General features: G+C 38.2%; 1 protein-coding gene across 1 annotated transcript; it reads left to right on the forward strand.

Moving 5' to 3' along the window:
- The first annotated feature begins 5,617 nt into the window (after positions 1-5,617).
- On the forward strand, positions 5,618-20,120 carry LOC105946414 (vomeronasal type-2 receptor 26). Its single transcript, XM_031895183.1, has 6 exons — positions 5,618-5,847; positions 7,602-7,893; positions 9,424-10,230; positions 13,223-13,441; positions 14,577-14,700; positions 19,213-20,120. The coding sequence occupies exons 1-6, from the start codon at positions 5,618-5,620 to the stop codon at positions 20,118-20,120; spliced, it is 2,580 nt and encodes an 859-aa protein (XP_031751043.1).
- The last annotated feature ends 1,470 nt before the right edge of the window (positions 20,121-21,590 follow it).

Genomic DNA, 21,590 nt, shown 5'->3' on the forward strand with positions numbered 1-21,590 from the left:
CCTAAGACTAATGTTATCCCCACTGGGTTGCGAACCTTGTGGTACCACTCTATCCCAAGTTATAAAAAGAAACTTACTTACCGAGAGCTGAGACAATCAATCCTCTTGTGACAATCAGAACCACAGGACCGTGACGAAGCCCCCATAAATGTCGGAGTTAGTTATATATATACTGTATATATAATGCTCGTAATTCTATAATGACTCGTATCTATATACTCCAATGATCCTCCACTAGGGATATAGGATTCTCGCCCACAGTGAGTAAGTCACTCTTGGATTTAAATAAATACTTACTCAAATCGAGCCTGGCCCCAAAGTTCCCCCTGGGCCTGACCTGAACCATTCAGATTCACAAAGGATATTAACCAGACAGCTTTATTAGAGGTATACATTAATACAGAGTATTACAATACAGAGTATTAAATAATAGCTCACACATCCTGAAAGCTCGTGAGGACGTAAGGGAACAAAGTCAAGTACAAAAATGTTGCCATTTAACAATTTCTTCCTACTTGGGGCTGATCCCATGGCAGCCAATCATTAGCCTTGTTTTAGCATAACTGTGTCTCTCTGTCCATCTTTAGGAAAGGATTAAGTGTCTCACTGTCCCAGCACAATAGCCCAAAAAGGTATCTCTCTGGTAAGAAATCTACATCAGCGCAGTGTCCCAAATGGTATTTGTGCAGTTGGTGTGTCTGAGACTATTTGTGACATTCTTAACCTTGCACTAGGGATACTTGTGACAGGAGAAACAGATGGATTCCTTGTTCTGTAAACATTCTAAGGCCCAAGTACAGTAAATAGAATGACCTCTGGTCTTGATGTCTAAAATCAACCTACAAGTGCAGTTGTTCTGTGCCTGTGTCCTGTTCTATATCTTTGTCCTTTGATAATAACTAAAATAAACATGTTTATAGCATAAACCTAAAACACCAATATCTACAGGATCAAGTACAGGTACTGTTTTATTATTACAGAGAAAAGGGAATCATTTAACCATGAAATAAACCCAATTGGGCTGTTCTGCCCCCAATAAGGGGTAATTATATCTTAGTTGGGATCAAGTACAGGTACTGTTTTATTATTACAGAGAAAAGGGAATCATTTAACCATGAAATAAACCCAATAGGGCTGTTCTGCCCCCAATAAGGGGTAATTATATCTTAGTTGGGATCAAGTACAGGTACTGTTTTATTATTACAGAGAAAAGGGAATCATTTAACCATTAAATAAACCCAATAGGGCTGTTCTGCCCCAATAAGGGGTAATTATATCTTAGTTGGGATCAAGTACAGGTACTGTTTTATTATTACAGAGAAAAGGGAATCATTTAACCATGAAATAAACCCAATAGGGCTGTTCTGCCCCAATAAGGGGTAATTATATCTTAGTTGGGATCAAGTACAGGTACTGTTTTATTATTATAGAGAAAAGGGAATCATTTAACCATTAAATAAACCCAATAGGGCTGTTCTGCCCCAATAAGGGGTAATTATATCTTAGTTGGGATCAAGTACAGGTACTGTTTTATTATTACAGAGAAAAGGGAATCATTTAACCATTAAATAAACCCAGTAGGGCTGTTCTGCCCCCAATAAGGGGTAATTATATCTTAGTTGGGATCAAGTACAGGTACTGTTTTATTATTACAGAAAAAAAGAAATGTATTCTCACATTTTAAATTATTTTTTTAAAAAGAAGTCTAGGGAGATGGCCTTCGCCTAATTCAGAGCTTTCTGGATAACAGATTTCCAGATAAAGGATCCTACACCTGTATTATTATTATTATTAGCCTAAGCACTGATGTATCCTGCAAAGCTTTACATTAATTACTTTTTAGGCGGAAGATTTTTTTCTAAAATGTTACACAATGTTTTTTAAACCTGAAATAAACATGAAATTCTCAATATGTGGGAAGAAATATTTGAAAATAAGTTCAGTAGATACAGTTGCAATGACTCCTATAAGAGTTGGACATATATGATGCTAATATAAGTAACCTTGCATGTTTTTGTGCTAAGGTAACTGAAAAACAAACAAGACACACTCACACACATGTATCTATATTGCACACAGGATCAAATGGACACATTTCTTTAGAATAAAAAAGTAAATTTATTATATACAGTTCCAGACTCTGTAACCAAATAGGAGGATTAATAAAACAAAACCTGTGCCATAGTCGGGCTCTAACAACTGCAAGTCCCTCTCTAACACCAGTCCCCTATTGGGGTGTATGGCTTGTAGCTTGAACTGGGCTTGTTCTCCCTCTGGCCACTGGCAGATCTATACCTGCTAATTATTCCAATGGTAATTATTCTTTATTTTCTGACATCCACCTCTGCAGAATATGGTCAGTGATCAGTCTAAGCTTATGGTCCAGCAGATAGTTCTTCTAAACCTCTAATGCCCACTTAATTGCAAGGCTCTCCCTTTCTATAATAAAGTACCTACTCTCAGCAGGTATAAGCTTTCTTAACACTGGGTGTTCCTCACCATTTACCATCTGGGATAGCACAGCCCCCAATCCTACATCTGAGGTGTCATTTGACACAATAAACTCCTTATGAAAATGTCGTGATCTCAATACAGGTTGTCTACAGAGGGAATAGTAAAGCTCTATGAAAGATTGTTTCAGCCTGTGTAGACCATTGTGCCATTACTGAGCTCTTCTCTTTAGTAACGTCTGTCAGGGAAGCTGCAATGGAAACAAAGTTAAGGTGGCCATTAGAGATGTAGCGAACTGTTCGCCGGAGAACTAATTCGCACGAAAATCGGGTGTTCGCAAGTTCGCGAACTTTTAGCGAAGTTCGCAATTTTGGGTTCGCCTTAGCTGGAGCCAAATTCTGACCTCTCACCCCAGAGCCAGCAGATACATGGCAGCCAATCAGGCAGCTCTCCCTCCTGGACCACCCCCAGACCACTCCCTTCCATATATAAACCGAAGCCCAGCAGCCATTTTACATTCTGCCTGTGTGTGCTTGTTGAGTTAGCATAGGGAGAGAGCTGTGCAGGGGTTTGAGGGACAGTTTAGGTAGCTTTGCTGACTAGTAATCTACTTTCTACTGCTCTGTATGTAGCTGCTGTGGGCAGCTGTCCTGCTGATCTAATTTGCTGTAACCCAATAGTCCTTGTAAGGACTGCTTTTATTTTCTGATTACTGTTACTCTTCTTTTCTTTGTGTACTGCAGCTCCGTCTGTGTGTGTTGGAGACAGGTGTGCTGCTCCGAGTAGTGCACTAAGCACCAACCACACATTGAACCGGCTGTAACCTTTACACGACTTGATTGGCATGTAGACGCCGGACGTTTTAAAGCAGTTTATTACACAAGTTTAGAAATGTAGTGTGATTTCTGCCCTTTACAGCACAAAACGCAACGCTGTGTCAACAAAGTATTTTTCAGATAAATTTTTGCCCTTGATCCCCCTCCTGCATGTCACTGTCCAGGTCGTGGCACCCTTTAAACAACTTTAAAATCAGGTTTCTGGCCAGAAATGGCTTTTCTAGGTTTTAAAGTTAACCTTCCCATTGAAGTCTATGGGGTTCGGAAAGTTCGCAAAAGTTCGCACTTTTTGGCGGAAGTTCGCAAACGGGTTCGCGAACTTTTTTTGTGAGGTTCGCTACATCTCTAGTGGCCATACACGGGCCGATTTTAGCTGCCAATATCAGCCCCTAAGACCAATTCAGCAACTTATCTGTCTATGGACACCAGCGACAGATCTCCCCAACCGACATCTGGTCTACAATTGGCCAGATCTTGATTGGGAAGATAAGATTTTTCCATTGGATCGGGGGCCGCATGGGATCGTTGATGTGGTCCTTGATCCAACTGCGCCTATGCCCACCATTTCAAATTAGGCCAACATCGCCTACTAGCAGGTGGGCATATCGGGAGAAGATCCGCTAGCTTGGCAACCTACCAAACCATTAGATCTTACAGTGTATGGCAACCTTTAGGCTTAATTTTTGTGACTGGTTCAGGCCACTTCTGTATTGCCTTTATTTATTTAAAGGCTCTTCTACATCTTTAACAATCACATTCCATTTCAGCCCCATTGCACACTTTTTAGGGTTCACAGTAAATCCAGCCTTTCATATCAAGTCTAGCGCAGCCTGTAAGACTGTCAGTCGGGGCTGAATATCATCACATCATCTATATAGACTGATGATAATTGTGCAGTTTCTGTCCTTTCTGACCTTGATGCTTTGGGTAACTGCCCTTTAACACAGTGAACACTTTTACCAGAATTTTCCCACAGTCTTGGAGGTTTGCTTGGGTGCAGGGAGGAGGTTCTGTCTCCCAGGTTTGCCTCAGTAATAGCCACGAGCCAAAAATGTCACCAGGTTTTGCCATTAAGATCCCCCATACACTTCAAAATATTGTCTAAAAAATTTAATAATCAGAAATACATTTACTCCTCTGACTTTTGCTTTTTATTTAAAACTTTGCCAGTGTGACCATTGGCTCAGGTATTTTGGCCACTTACAATAATCAAAGGATAAAATGCAATAAACCCACAAAAATTGTGCAAATGGTCTGACAGCAAGAGTTGTCAGACCATTTGCACAATTTTTGTGGGTTTATTGCATTTTATCCTTGGATTATTGTTCATTACATTGTTTAGCATAGCGTTGCAGCTTGGTGTAGAAAGACATATTTACCCATGCTGTATATTCTCTGAATGTGTATTTTGCAATAATATATGGTTTCCTTGGTGACTTTGGGGGTCTTACCACACATAATACCCTGTCAGGATTCTTTGTTTGCTGCAGATGAATTTGGGGTCTGTACAGTTTAGGTACAGTATATACGGGTTAGTAGACCCCTGGCATTCAAATGTAGGGTGATTTGACTTTGTAAGTAAAAGGTTATGTCAGATACATTTTAGCCAATTTTTTAGAAAAAAATCATACAAAACCCCTAATGTTTTGGAGAGATAACTCGAAAAATTCAGACATTCAAAGAAATGAGTTTAGTTTGACATTTTAAATAATGAGAAATGATTATTGATGAGTGAACCTGTCCCATTCCGCCTTGAGAAAAAATGTGCAAATCTTTAAAAAAAAAAAATGGTGAAAAATTTGTGGAATGGAGAAAATGCTTCACAAAAAAATTTGCCAATGGTGAAACGCAAAAATGTGCCGCAAATCCTTGCCTGCCGAATGGTTTCCCCCATCACTAGAAATGATAGAGTCACTAGAAATGATAGAGTTCTAGTACATGTTCCCCTTAGACATTGCCACCAGGTGCCTACAGTTAGTCTAGTCTTACAGTCCAGTCGAAGCATGGTGATGCCTCTAGTTGCTTACAGCAGCCCAAATTAATATAGCTCTTACTGATTCTAACATGCCGATACTCAAATGATATTTTTATATTTGATGCTAGCTATGGAACCAAACAAAAAAGGCAATATTTTCAGAATAGACCAAAGCTCCCCCAGGTGCCGGTGCCTATATTCATTCTACTGAGCAAATCCTCTCTCTGCTCTCTATAAAATGACAGTTGGATGAGCCGGTCCCTCTGTTCTACACACGCAGCCCAACCCTGTGTTCCTCTTTGGACTGTGGTGGCCTCTAATCCTAGGAGCTTATGCCCAGGAAACCAATGCCATGATGGCTGAATCCTTGTTCTTACTGAAGCTGAAATACCTGGTAGGACTGACTGTCATACTCTGTATATTTGCCTTTGTGTTTGTAGATCCTGCCTGTCGCCTGAATATCCTTGAGGCCTATGAGGAATATGAATATATTCAAGAAGGTGATGTTATTATTGGAGGAATACTGACTGTAAACTCTTTCGCAGTTCCATTTGATGACGAGGACAACATGGTGATGTGTGGAAGGTAAGTGTCACATTTTTAGGGCAACACAGTAACAAAGAGAGATGAGTAGGAAAAGTGCCTTTAGTGTTTGCAACACCCCTTTGCACCCTAATGGGGATCTGTTTGTATGTGCAGCTTTGTGGTTCCTCAGCACAACTGAAGCCAGTGTCATAATTTGTAAAAGTGAAATCCCAAAACCACATGTTTGTGCTGTATTCACTCTCTTGCCAATGTTCTAATAAAACCAGATCTTTAGTGGGATGCAACAATTGTAGCAATTCTAGCACTGACTCCATCTTGGCCAGAAGCTTCTGATCTGTACAGACTAGGCATGAAATCTAGAAATCCACATTGTGCAGGGGGGAACCTGACACACAAGAGTTTAGTGAAGTGGTTCTTTACTCTTGGACTAGGGACCCAGAAATATTTTGGAACCAAGTGCTCCACTTATTACATATAATAATATGATGGGATCTCACTTTATATTTCAAAATGTTGGTTGAGCAATAAATGAAGGACGAGTATGGCAGTTTGTCCTTCTCTTTCACCAACAGAGGGATGTCAAACAAAGCAGGACTCTGTTCCTTAAGATGTCACCGATTATAACTATACATCCCAGCTTCACTTAATGAGAAATTAAAACTGCCATTGTGTGGGTCCATTAATATGGAATATGTTTAAATAGAAAGAGTTTTCAGTTTTTTGTCTGCCTGCACTTGGGAATCCACAGGGGCTTCAGTAGATGTTTAGTTCCAGAAGATTCACCTACACAATGGTTGAAATTCAAAAACCTAGAGTAAGTGTAGGCACAGGCTCTGATACACCGATGTGCCTGCCTGGCAATTTCCCAATCCCATCTTCTTTTTTTCCACTTTAATTCCCCTGGATGTCACAATGTGCTCTGGGTAATGCTCCTGTATGTCACAATGTGCTTTGGGGTAATGCCCCTGTTCTGTGCTTCTAAAGGAACAAAAAAACCATGCCAAGATCCATCCTTCCTTCTCCCTTTCAACTATTTAAACAATAATGGCAGTAATGGCAGATATATGAGAAGTATGTACATATTTACCTTCTTGCCCTGGAGAAGTGCAAAGTTTAACATCAAAAATTACCAACAGAAGCACAACTTTTACAGCTCCATGGGGGTAAAGCCATTTTGCTTCACAAATAAAAGGTCTATAGGCCCAACTGCAATGTTGTCTCACAGTGTCGCCCAGTTTTTCTATAGAATTGGTCAGAAAAATTTAACAACAAGGAGAATTCTAATGGTAAAAAACCTCATTATAAATGCAAGATAAGTGACCAATGAGAATGCTGATTCCCAGCACTGTGTCAGGCCCCTTGCTGGTACCTTACATATAGAGATAATGATGGCATTTTCCCGTCATTATATGGCACAGGAATCAGACATGGGGATAAAGGGACAGACTTGTTCAGTGCTGGGAAACTGTGCTTATTGCTCCCAACTCCAATTGCAGGAACAGAGAACAGGGAGCCGGATTTACTCACATCAGCTGGGATTCTCATTGGAGGATTCTTTTGCATTTCAATGCTGCCAATGCTGCCAATGCGGGCCCTAGAGAGCTGGGAAAGTTTTATTGTGCAATATTGCTTTAACAATACAGCCCTGATGTTGCTGGACTACAGCTCCCAGCATGCCTCACCCTTTATTATATGTTACCTTTAGTAATCGTATATTTATATCATATACGTGCATGTCCGTGTACAGCAGTCCCCCAAAAATCCGATTTTAAACCAATGAATTATTTCCTCAGTACTCTCCTCCAGTATTACAGACAATTTGTGGATTTTATTTTTGCTATTGAGAAAAACAACAAGGATGCATCGTTGCTCCCCAACCTGACCCTGGGGTACCATATATACGACTCCTGTGGGGACCCCCGGAAGGCTGTGAAGAGTGTGTTCCAAATATTATCTGGTACCAGGGAGCCGGTTCCCAATTACTCCTGTGTGGGAAAGAGAAACATTGCTGGTTTTATTGGGGATCTCGCCTCAGATACAACTGTGCCCATAGCCCAGATTCTGAGCCTGCTTGGTTATGCACAAGTAAGTATAAAAATAATAAAACAATAGAAATACGGGTTTGCGTATAATAAAGGGCTTCTTAAACTAAACCCCAAAAATTTGGCTAAAAATGCTTTATTTTATTTACTGAACTTACTGCATAAGCCTAAAGTTTTAAAGTCTATATAACAAGAATGATTTGGGCCTTCAAAGTTGAGCACTGGTGGCCACCATTTTGGATTTTACTCAGAGTGTCAGTGATACCCTCATGCTCAGTGGGCTCTGGGCAGTTGCCGAGAAGGTTTCGATAGGGGTTGTTGCAAATCATGGAGCAGCAAATGAGATTCACCATCCTTAGAAGTTGAGGCTACAGGGCAAGTGGGGACTCAACAGGTTTGGAAAATGCTTAACAAGCTTCATGATTTTATAGAATAAAACATTAATTGCACATCTGATATTATGAACTTGCAAATGTTGTATTTTCAGGATAAAGGTGTGCGTGTTGGTGATATGTGGCTACATACCATAGGTTACAGAGGTATCTTTCATTAAAGCAACTGCAATAAACAAACAGTGTTGACTCATGGGAACTTGAGGCCCCAAGGTGGCCAAGTTGATGCCACCACCCGCTTAATGTTTTTGCATTGTAGAGGGTTAATGGGGACTCATTGCTAGTGCAGTGAATGGAATAGCGCTCTCTGCACTAGAAGAACTGAAATTCTGATTTATACAGCTCCTTATGTTACCAGCAGTATGTTTTTTCCACCCCTGGTAACTTGCCGGGCACTGCCATCTGAGGTGAGTTTCTCAACTTGACTCAAGGCAGCAGCATTCCTGCAAACAAATCAATAAAATATATTTAGTATGTAAAAGTGCTACTTATATTTGGTAGACTCCCATCACAGGAAGGGGTATTGGGTAGGCCTTGGCTGTAAGAAGTAGGCATTACACAGGTGGTGCAATGAACTGAGGCAGACTTTATTGAACAGATTCTTACAGGTGTAGCAGGTACCAGTCAGGAGCATTGGAAGTATATTAGGTACACAAATAAGCACTTCTACAGAGAATCCTTTCACATACATAGTGTTTCTTCTCCAAAAGCCTCCAATGCAAGTGTCAGGTGGAAATGCATTAGTAGATTTTCATTAGCCATTGAGGGGCCTCCTCTTCCAATAAAGCTTTCCCCTTACTTCTCTGTCGTGCCAAGCATACAGTCCTACTTACTACAGCTCCAGTATGTTTCCACCAACCTACTCCTGAGTGATCCAATCCCTAACTGGAGCACAATCACCTGGGGTCCTTAACCCAAATACTTACTCATCCTCTGGACAACAGACTGTTCTTTCTGGATAACCTGGCTATCTCTCACTTCTAAAGTGACCTACCTCACCTCCTAGACCTTCTAGACCTAAAAGTGTACAACCTTCCATTTGGTGTGTCTTTGTAGGCATGGACCTGGAAAAAGGCAGGCTGTAATTAGAGGGATACTTTTGGCAAGGAACAATATGTAATATGTGCAAGTAGTATTGGTTCAGGAAAGATGTATAACTTGGGTCTTCTCTCTATACACAGATCAGTTATGGAGCTACAGGTGATTTGCTGAGTGACAAAGTTGCCTTCCCGTACTTTTTCAGAACGGTAGAATGTGATAACAGTCATTATTTTGCTTTAAGTAAATTACTGAAATATTTTGGCTGGATTTGGATTGGAATCCTTAGATTCAGCGATAACAGCGAAGACTTTCAGCTGCTGTCAGATCACCTCTCCAGCAATGGGATATGTGTTGAGTTCCATATAAAGATACATAATTACAACACTGATGTCAATTATAAGCCTTATAAGGAAATCATTCAAAAATCCTCAACTGATGTGATTATCTTCTGTGGAACAGCGTCGGTGCATATGATAGCGGGGCTGAGTTATCTGTCAGATGCTTTCAGTGAAAAGACGATAATTGTTTCCTATACGGTAGCCGCCAACAGTCACATTCTGGATCATGCACCAACATTATTTCTTGGTTGCTTAGGGTTGCTCCAACATTTCTCTTCTTCTATTGATAGTCCTGAAAGAAGACTTTTTCTAGAGAATATCTACCCTTTAAAATACCCAGAAGACAAACTACTTGACAATATTGGGATACGATATCATTCATGTTTGTCAAAAGACCAAATGAAAAATTATTTGTTTGAACAAATTCACAACCGCAAACTTCACAACTGCACAGGATGGGAACGCATCTCAGATCTTCGCCAGTTTGACAACAAGTTTTATTCTCCCCAAGTTCTTCTTGCAGTTTATATGATGTCTCGTGCAATTCAGGATATTTACATCTCACACAGGAAACAAGCTCTTAAAGGTGAAATAGAGTACAGATTCCAGGTAACCAACCTATGTCTTTTATGTGTTGTATAGTATCAACATGCAGTACTTCTTCATCCATCAAATCCAAAATGACTTTCTAGTGATACAACTGATCATTGTAACTCTTAGCGGCAGATTTACTAAAACTCTATAATTTCTCTAATTTTTAATTTTCTCAACTCAACTAAACTCATTTCCTTGAATGTTTAAAATTTACTAAAAAAAATCCTATAGGAAAAGTCAGTGTGAAAAAAAAGCTGCAAAATAATCTAAGTGTTTTGAGCTTTATACATTGTTTTGAGACAAAAGAAGGATCTTCCAGGAAAGTAGAGGGATGTCTTCCATTGATTTTACATAAATTTGGCAAGTTTTACTTCGTGACTTGTCAGATTCAGATTTTTAACCATTCACAGGCATAGTAAATGTTGAAAAAATTGTGACTTCTTTTGTCAGCGACTTTTAGCGCTAAAAATTTGATTAGAGAAAAGACTTGATTGGTTCATAAATGAGCCACTTTGAGAGCTTATTAACAGGGAACCAAATGCCAACTCAAAATTTTCTGATAAATGTCTTATTCTTTGCCTGATACACTCCAACTGAATACTTATATATTTAGTTAGGTTAGAATGAGTTGGGTTAGAATGAGTTGGGTTAGAATGAGTTAGGTTAGAATAAACTAGGTTAGAATGAGTTAGGTTAGAATAAGTTGGGTTAGAATGAGTTAAGTTAGAATGAGTTAGGTTAGAAAGAGTTGGGTTTGAAAGAGTTAGGTTATAATGAGTTTGGTTAGAATAAGTTAGGTTAGAATGAGTTGGGTTAGAATGAGTTGTTGGGTTAGAATGACTAAGGTTATAATGAGTTAGGTTAGAAAAAGTTAGGTTATAATGAGTTAGGCTAGAAAAAGTTAGGTAAGAATAAGTTAGGTTAGAATAAGTTAGGTTAGAATAAGTTAGGTTATAATGCGTTAGGTTAGAAAGAGTTGGGTTAGAATGAGTTAGGTTATAATGAGTTAGGTTAGAATGAGTTGGGTTAGAATGAGTTGTTGAGTTAGAATGAGTTAGGTTAGAATGAGTAGTTGAGTTGGAATGAGTTAGGTTAGAATGAGTTAGGTTAGAATAAGTTGGATTAGAATGAGTTAAGTTAGAATGAGTTAGGTTAGAAAGAGTTGGGTTTGAATGAGTTAGGTTATAATGAGTTTGGTTAGAATAAGTTAGGTTAGAATGAGTTGGGTTAGAATGAGTTGTTGGGTTAGAATGACTAAGGTTAGAATGAGTTAGGTTATAATGAGTTAGGTTAGAAAGAGTTGGGTTAGAATGAGTTAGGTTAGAATAAGTTAGGTTAGAATAAGTTAGGTTAGAATGAGTTAGGTTAGAAAGAGTTGGGTAAAATGAGTTAGGTTATAATGAGTTAGGCTAGAATGAGTTGGGTTAGAATTAGTTGTTGAGTTAGAATGAGTTAGGTTAGAATATGTTGACTTAGAAAGAGTTAAGTTAGAATGAGTTAGGTTAGAATAAGTTAGGTTAGAATAAGTTAGGTTAGAATGAGTTAGGTTAGAAAGAGTTGGTTAGAATAAGTTAGGTTAGAATGAGTTAGGTTAGAATGAGTTAGGTTAGAAAGAGTTGGGTTAGAATGAGTTAGGTTAGAATAAGTTAGGTTAGAATGAGTTAGGTTAGAAAGAGTTGGGTAAAATGAGTTAGGTTATAATGAGTTAGGCTAGAATGAGTTGGGTTAGAATGAGTTGTTGAGTTAGAATGAGTTAGGTTAGAATGAGTTAGGTTAGAATAAGTTAGGTTAGAATATGTTGACTTAGAAAGAGCTAAATTAGAATGAGTTTGGTTAGAATAAGTTAGGTTAGAATGAGTAAGGTTAGAATGAGTTGTTGAGTTGGAATGAATTAGGTTAGAATACATTGGGTTAGAATGAGTTAAGTTAGAATGAGTTAGGTAAGAAAGAGTTGGGTTATAATGAGTTAGGTTATAATGAGTTAGGTTAGAATGAGTTTGGTTAGAATAAGTTAGGTTAGAATGAGTTAGGTTAGAATAACTTAGGTTAGAATTAGTTAGGTTAGAATGAGTTGTTGAGTTAGAATGAGTTAGGTTAGAATGAGTTGGGTTAGAATGAGTTGTTGGATTAGAATGAGTTAGGTTAGAATGTGTTAGGTTAGAATGAGTTAGGTTAGAATGAGTTGGGTTAGAATGAGTTAGGTTAGAAAAAGTCAGGGTAGAATGAGTTAGGTTAGAAAAAGTTAGGGTAGAATGAGTTAGGTTAGAATATGTTAGGTTAGAATGACTTAGGTTAGAATAAGTTAGGTTATAATGAGTTAGGTTAGAAAGAGTTGGGTTAGAATGAGTTAGGTTATAATGAGTAAGGTTAGAATGAGTTAGATTAGAATACGTTGACTTAGAATGAGTTAAGTTAGAATGAGTTTGGTTAGAATAAGTTAGGTTAGAATGAGTTAGGTTAGAAAGAGTTGGGTTAGAATGAGTTAAGTTAGAATTAGTTAGGTTAGAATGAGTAAGGTTAGAATGAGTAAGGTTAGAATGAGTTGTTGAGTTAGAATGAATTAGGTTAGAATGAGATAGGTTAGAATAAGTTGAGTTAGAATGAGTTAAGTTAGAATGAGTTTGGTTAGAAAGAGTTGGGTTAGAATGAGTTGTTGGGTTAGAATGAGTTAGGTTATAATGAGTTCGGTTAGAAAGAGTTGGGTTAGAATGAGTTAGGTTAGAATGACTAAGGTGAGTAAAAGTTAGGTTATAACGAGTTAGGTTAAAATGAGTTGTTGGGTAAGAAAGAGTTGGGTTAGAAAGAGTTGGGTTAGAATGAGTTTGGTTAGAATGAGTTAGGTTAGAATGAGATATGTTAGCAAAAAATAGGTTAGAATGAGTTAGGTTAGAGTAATTAAAAAATTCTGCAAAAGGCCAGCTTCATACTCATCCTCACTGGGAAAATAAAATCAATATGGCTCTTAGCAATTACTGATGTTTTGCCTCTTGCATCTTTTACTTAACAGTTACATCATTACCTTGAAAATCTTCCCCATGAAATCACAGGGGCCCAAATTTCTTATACTAACAATGGAGAATTTGTCCCTCAGTACGTGATCTATAATTGCCTTCTGGATATGGAAAGTCATATTATTGTGGCCTACGTTGGCAAGTTTACACCTTGGGCTCCATCAGATGAGAGTCTTCATACAGAATTAATAAAATGGAAGACCAACAATAGTCAGGTAAGTACCAGTTACTACAACTTCTGTTACTAAATCACTGTGGGAGAATCCATATTATAATAATTATTATAATTATAATAATTGTCGAACAGACCAGGTTAAGAGACAGGTTAAGCAATTGAATACTGAGGCAAGGGAACACCTGAGTAGTTGTGCACCAGACCCAAGGATGAAGGTTACTGTTATAGGTGGAAGGACACATCGAGACTAGAACCCAGTTACTCCTCTAGGTTTGGGATTGTCTTATTGTGACATTCAGTCAATGTATTCATCTATAAAAAGAGGTAAGGTACAATAAACTCATACCGCAAACAATATATACTTATATCTACACATACCCACCCATGCTTAACTAATAGCACCTAAATGTGGGTATATGAGCACCTATGTGGACAGCCATACAATGACTCAGATACAAGACCCTTCCTAACCTAGCTGTGGGGGAATTCAGAATGCAGGGGGATCAGCCAGTAGAGCATGTAGAAAAGATATTTATTAAGGCTCGTAAAACTGACTCAGATAGAGTGCAATTTTTATAGAATAGATTAGATGAAAAATTTGCAAAACCACCAAAAAAGTAATAAAACAACAAATATTTACATTGAAGTCAACAGGAGTTTTTTTTCTCACGCCAGATGTGTTAAAGCCAGTGGTCATTTTTTTTTCTCGTGCCAAAATCACTGACATTAGTGAGCATTTTTTGCAGATTTGTTTCCCATTTTTTCTTGGGTTTTTATTGTGGTGAAATTTTGCCGCAGTTTTTTTTTTTAATTTCGCAGGTGATGAAAAAAGGAATTTCACCACAAATCCAAGCCTGGTGATAAACTTCATTCATAGCTGTGATATTTTGTACCTCACATGGATTTATGTTGTGCAGACTTGTGACCATTCCTGAAACCACAAATTTTGGGTGGTTAAAATCATGATTGGAACAAATTTGGAGTAATCGTGATAATTTCTGATTTTGGAAATGTCACGAAAATTCTTTTCTCAGTCACAAAATTTTTGGATCTGAACGTTCGTAAATGGCGGAAAAACCTTTCTGGCTTTGATATTTAGGTCTATTCTACTGCAACCTACCACATATTTTCACATAACTGCCCAAAGCTTTCAATATTTTCTTTCTTATTTATAGATCCCAAGAGCTCAGTGTACAGAAAGATGTCTTCCTGGTTACAGGAGGGCCCCAAGGGAAGGAGCCCCTGCTTGCTGCTATCATTGTGTCCCATGTTCAGAGGGAGAAATTTCCAATATAACTGGTATGACAAATAGTACTTTTCTTCTCTTTTCTAGTATGGTTGGCAAAAAATGAACAAAAAGGGGCAGATTTACTAAAAATAGAATTTTTTGAATTGGTATTTGTTCTTGCATTTATTAAATGTAACAATAATGTTGGAAGGGTCAACTGAAAATATTGAGTTTATTGCCCAAAAATTGTGAGAAATTCATGAAACTTAAATGGCCCTTCATTTTCATAAATCCACAGGAAGTGCTCCAGCAGCCCTTTTAGGAGCACTGGCACTCACAATAGTGTGTTTAGGTGTCACTTGAAACTGGGTGAAACAGAAAACAATGATGGGATTATCTTCCCCTTGAAAATGTGTGAAATAGAAAACAATGATGGGATTAACTTCCCCTTGAAAATGTGTGAAATAGAAAACAATGATGGGATTAACTCCCCATTGAAAGTGGGTGAAATAGAAAACAATGATGGGGTTATCTTCCCCTTGAAAGTGTGTGAAATAGAAAACAATGATGGGATTAACTTCTCCTTGAAAGTGTATGAAATTCCCCTTGAAAAATGTCCCTTCCCCTTGAAAAACATGTCAAGGACAGGCTGTCATTGACTATTCTATTCCTCCATAGGACTCTATTCAGCTTAAACCTGGGGTGGTTTTGTCAATCAAAAAAAAGTCACATAAAGTTTTCTAAATCTCAAATGTTGGTTTTTTAAAAAAACATCTAGCATTTTTTGAGAAAAAAACAAAACACATACATAAATCTTGAAAAAAACGAAACATTGAAAAAAACTTTTCTTAGAAAACCTTAGTAAATGGGCCCATAATAATCAATATGAGTTTATTCATAATTTTTATACAGCATTTTGTCCTGAGTGAAACGTTACTCAAAAAGAGTAAACAGAAAGTTAAAGTTAACAGAATTTCCTATAGTAAAAAAATATTTTTTAACCTTTTTTATCCTCATTTAACAAAATTGTTCCCCTTGGGGTAGCACTTTTGGCTGCTCAAAGCTGCTTAACAATTTTCAGTGGAAAAATGGCAGTCTTGTGGAAAAGCTTTGCCAAATAAGCCAGCTACTTAAACTTCCCCGATCCTGATAAAAAAAGTCAAGAACAATTTTAACTTAAATAATATGCCATGCAAAGGACACCGAGGTACGCCAGTGCCAAGACAAGATGGCAGAGACACCCTTAGGAATGTGTGATCTGAGCTATAAGGGCTAGACTGCAAGCAGGAAGCTACTGAGACCGAACTAAAATGGCAGCTGCTATCTTAAACAAACAAAGCTTCTAGGACTCTTTACTCAGGTACAGTAAAGCTTTCTTCAGAATAAATATAGTGATCTAGGTGGCACTAATGTGGCAAAGCTATTGGCCACTGCAATGTGATTAAAGGACAAATAGATGGTAGGGATGCACCGAGTCCAGGATTCAGTTCGGGATTTGTCCAAGATTTGGCCTTTTTCGGCAGGATTCAGGATCAGCCAAATCCACACTCCTGGCCGAACCGAATCCTAAAAACCATGTGACTTTTTGTCACATAAAAAAGGAAGTTGAACATTTTTCATCATTTAACCCTTCCAAAACCTATTTAGCATGTGCTAATTAGGGATCTAATCCAGTTTGTTTATTTTACAAAGGATTTGGGGGTTCGTCCAAATCCAAAAATAGATGGCTATACTACATTTTGTATAGTTTAACCTTCAAAATGTGGCTCATAACAGACTTTTAAATGAATCAATCTCTTGACCAATTTTCCGAATACATCTTATTTTTAGGAGGACACCCTAACTTCATTATGGAACCTAGTCTTGATTGCACCACTAAAAAATCAAGCCTCTTCCAGATACCTCTCATAGCTGAGAACTCTCTTAACTGCCCACCATCTTATAGATGTTTGGAGAATTCTTAGTTCTGAAACAAAAGGTTACTCATTCTACTGAAATGTACATTCCTCATATCCTACCCACATCTCCTGATAATCACCAAAGCCATCACTGGATAGATATCTAGGTCTGATCACGCTCAGATTTTTTCTCAAATCAGTTTCCATAACTTGAAAATTGGCCTGTGTTATTGGGAACTCAATGAATCCCTGGTAGATGGCACCACAAGCAGTTTGGGAAGCACAAGGGTGTGATAAGAGGAGAATTGATTAAAGTGGCTGAATGAGGGGAAATACAGCAGTTTGCTCTCATCAATCAAACTCCTTAAACAACACAAGCAAGCAAGCATTCCCAGACTCCTGAGGTTCTACTACAGGTCGCCTCCATCAGAAAATTAATCAAGAAATTATTAACTAGTTATACGGACAAAACCATCTTCTACCAAAAATATCCATACTCTAGATATTTGAATGGAGAGATTACTTCTGAAACAAAATAGCCTATGAATAGTGATGAGCCAATCTGTCCCATTTTGCAAAATAGGAAAAAATTTGCACGTCAAAAAATTCTCTTTGACGCTTGTGAAAATTCTTTTGCCACCAGTTGCTATTCGTGGCTATTCTTTTGAAGCAGGCAACAATTTTTGGACATGCTTCGATTTTTTCTGCAGCGAATTTTGTCAGGCGTTTCATGGAAAAAATCTGCAGATGACGGAACGCAGATGAAGTTTGCCCGAGATCCATGCCTGGTGAATTTTTTCACCCATCTCTACCTATGAATTTCAGAGCATTTTATAAAAACATATATAATTTACAACAGACCACCCTGATTAATGAAAAAAAATTATCCCATCAATAATCATATCTACGAACATTACCTAAATCCCAAATATCTATCGATTATTGTGACTGATTAAAAGCATTTATCATGATGGAAAAGAGATTGCAGCAGCCCAGATATCATCCCCATCCAGTAAAGCCCCAGTTCCAGATGCCTTTACCATCCTTTACTATAAGAGATTGGCATTAGTCCCCCTCCCACACTTTGCCAACATCCCATGTAACCACAGGAAGGAGAAAAATCTATTAGAAAAGTTACTGGGCAATCTAACTATTGAGTGATAATACAAAATACTCAAAAGTGCTATCTTATTGCCTAAACTGTAAAATATCAAACTTTATCCACCCGAAACAAGTAGGCTTCATCCCTAAAAGAGAAGCATTCAATGATACTTTGAGGGTCAGATTTATCAAAGCGTGAAATTAAAGATCACCCCAGAAGACTCACCCACTATTTATTTATTCCTATAGGATTTTTATAAGTATATTTAAGACTCCATAGCCTTATAACTCATTGCCAGAAGAACAGCATTTCCTTAGCTTTACTGTCAACTGAAGAGAATTTGATAGAATTTCATGGGAGTTTTCTTTTTTAAACATGGATGGCACTGCACCCCAACTTTGCCCCTAATTAATCTTTTCTCTTTACTCTTAAAAACTAATATTTAACATATTAAGGCCTTAAACTTTCACCAAACAGTGAGTCAAATGTACATCATACAATATATAAATTCTTTATTTAAACCTATTCAAAAGGATCTACAGGAATGGGACAGTAAGCAAGTATCTCTGTGCCATTGGGGAGGATAGCTTCTGCGGAAGCTGCACCATCCAGTTATGTCTTTAGCTGCCTATAGGTTATTGTAATAGGTCAGAAACTAGGAACTTGTTGCAATTTGTTTTTTGAACAAATATATTGGGGGGGGGTAGTTTTGTTAGATATGGTAACATCATGTCTTTCTCCTGGATCATTTTTTATGATTACCATGCTGGGCCTGATCCTCAAATTCCAGGGGTTTTCTCCTGTTCTTAATTGCTGTCTTAGTTGTCTGAGATCAGATTTCACCTGCTGATGGAATGATCATAAGCCATCCTGACCTTATAGTCAAAATCTAGTGCCATTGTAGAGCAATCTGTTTATTGACTGTTTGAGAGATGAACTACACTACCAGATGCAATACTGAATGTCGGCCAATACCAACACCGGAGAGACTATGAAGATGACATTTGACATTATTAAGTTTACTTTGGGATATTACATATTTAAGAATGAGTTATATTCTAAACATCAGTTCTCCTTGTTGCTAATGTTCTCTTGATCTGAGCCAGGTTTGTGTATTCATCAGATCTAAGAATTTGAGTTCCTGCACACAATACCCGTAGCTTTGCAGGAAGTGGAGAATTCTCTTTTATTTACTTGTAAACTTTTGTTGGATAATATATAATTAAGGTCACATTACAGTCCAGCATGTCGAATGGCACCCATGTTCCCTAGTGTTATTTCTTTTCAGTCTTTAATGAGTAGATAATGTTATGGTTTATTTAAAGATCTTCATCCAATAATATTTTTGTATGAATGCCCCATCATGCCCCTGCTTGGATATTCTAGTCCCTAATTGTATTTTCTCTCCAAGAGTGTTGGGTTTGCCCAATGGCAGCAGCTATTAAGTTGCATCTATAGATGCAGACCTTGTACCAGAGAGAATGAAGAAATTAGGTGGTAGATTAAAACACGTATAGATAAATGTCATATCTTAAATGCCATGATGTCTTTGCTCCAATAATTCCATTTTTTAATTCTTGTAGACAGTGAAAAATGCATCAGATGCCCAGACATGGAATGGCCCACTAAGAAAAAGAAATGGTGCAGACCAAAAAGGATAGAATTTTTGTCATATTCCAAAGATGTGATTTCAGTTCTTTATGCAATGTTCTCATTTATATTTTTTCTTATAACTGTACTGGTATTAGCAGTTTTTATTAGTTATCAGGACACCCCCATAGTGAGAGCCAACAACCGGAGCCTGAGCTTCCTCCTCCTTGTCTCCATCAAGCTGAGCTTCCTCAGTGTGTTTCTGTTCCTCGGTCGCCCTGTGGATATAACCTGCATGCTGCGCATCATCACTTTTGGAATCACCTTCTCCATAGCTGTCTCTTCTCTCCTGGCCAAGACTATCATGGTTTGTGTTGCTTTCAAAGCCACCAAGCCAGGGAGCTCATGGAGAAAATGGCTGGGAGTCAAACTGTCCAATTCTGTAGTCTTGTTCTGCTCATCCATTCAAATAATCATCTGCATGACTTGGTTGGCCATTTCTCCTCCCTTTCAGGAACTGGACATTCACACTTCCCCTGGAACCATCATCATTCAGTGCAATGAGGGCTCAGCTATTGGCTTTTACTCAGTTATTGGGTATATGGGGCTTCTGGCAGCTGTTAGTTTTGTTTTAGCATTTTTAGCTCGGAGCTTACCGGACAGTTTTAATGAGGCCAAGTACATCACTTTCAGCATGCTGCTCTTCTGCAGTGTTTGGATCACAATGATCCCGGCCTATCTGAGCACCAAAGGCAAAAACACTGTGTGTGTGGAGATATTTGCCATACTGGCCTCAAATGCTGGACTTCTGGTGTGTATATTCCTACCAAAATGCTTCATAATTTTATTTAGGCCTGAAAGAAACATAAAATCAGTTATGTTTGGGAGGAATAATGTTTAAAAATAATATTAGTATAGAGTTATGTCTGCAAGGATCCTTGCAAATATTGTTGTTATTATTAGCATTGACTGTATATAGCTGACACATTCTGTAGAGCTTCAACCTTTTTTTCTAGCCAATATTATTTTTAAATCATGTATTTCAATCAGAATGCAAAGGTGGATTTCCATTAAATATGAACACCATTGAGATCTAGGAGTGGAGAGGCCCCCTTTATGCTCAGTCACCTTTTAGCTGCCACTTAAGCTTAGGGACCAACTCACAAAAAAACTAAACCCTCGCTTAATGGCAGAACAAAGCAACCTTGAAATAAAAGGTACAGTATACCAGCATAATAAGTGATGCTGAAACAGCAAGTACATAAGCCAGGCAGCCTGTAACACCTGGGCAGATGCTCAGAACCAGACACCAAAAGCCCATCCATCTTAATTTTGCATACAGGAACTAATATACATATAAAGAAAGTCAGCCACCCTACACAATATGAACCCCCTCAATAGAGTTGACCGTAGGACTTTACTGGCCATATGGATATTCCAGTAAATGTCAGAAGGGCTGCTAATCCATCAGACTAAAGCTTTATTGGGTCAAATGGCTAACGTGTACTTGAATCGGTGTATCTAGGTGTGGCTGTCCATCAGGAGGTGAACCCCTCTCAATGGTATAATGTGTAATCCAGAAAACAAAGGCAGACCACAGGAGTACCATACCTAGAAAACCTTCTTACACAAAGAGCCATGTGACCATGTACCACAGACATACAGAAGCAGCCAAGTTCCTATACAATGTTGTTGCCTTATGTCTTTTACAATTAACACAGGGTAACAAAAATACCAAAATACCAAAATTTTCTATTGTGTTTTGCTGGAAAGCTGTTGCACTCTAGCACCATCTAGAGGTAGGAATTAACATTCAAAAATGGTGTCTGGACATGGCAGACAAAATGTGAAAACTTGCTGAGTGCATCTGTACCTTGTTCAGCCAGGATAAATGTGACTTCTTAGTTATTCAGGTACTTTCAATGTTGAACTTGTTTTAGGGTTCCTTAAACAGAGTAGAGGCACCGATAACCCCCTAGATTTGTTGATGGAGGGTTGAAATTTGTTGCTGATTTGAATGGGACTTACACACCCAGTATAGGGAGCCATTTGTCAGCAAGAGATTAACAGATGATGTTGGGTTGTCAACCCTGTCGTGAGATTAACAGATTGCAGTACAAATTACCTAAAAATTGTCTCCATTTATCCACAAGATGAAAACCCACAAGGCTGGTAGAAGAAGAGAATAGGAATACCTTTCACTAACAGCAAACACCTTAAAGATACTCCAAGTTACTAGGCTTCCAGGCACTATAAGCAATGTAACAGGGTAAGTTCCTCCTCGTTCCTTCTCCCTAGCGTATGCACAGATATCTACTCTAAAGAGCAGGAAGGAAGAGAAGGAGCGTTCAGGATGGTGGGCGGGGTTAAC

The sequence above is a fragment of the Xenopus tropicalis genome, chromosome 1 (assembly GCF_000004195.4).
Source record: "Xenopus tropicalis strain Nigerian chromosome 1, UCB_Xtro_10.0, whole genome shotgun sequence".
NCBI lineage: Eukaryota > Metazoa > Chordata > Amphibia > Anura > Pipidae > Xenopus > Xenopus tropicalis.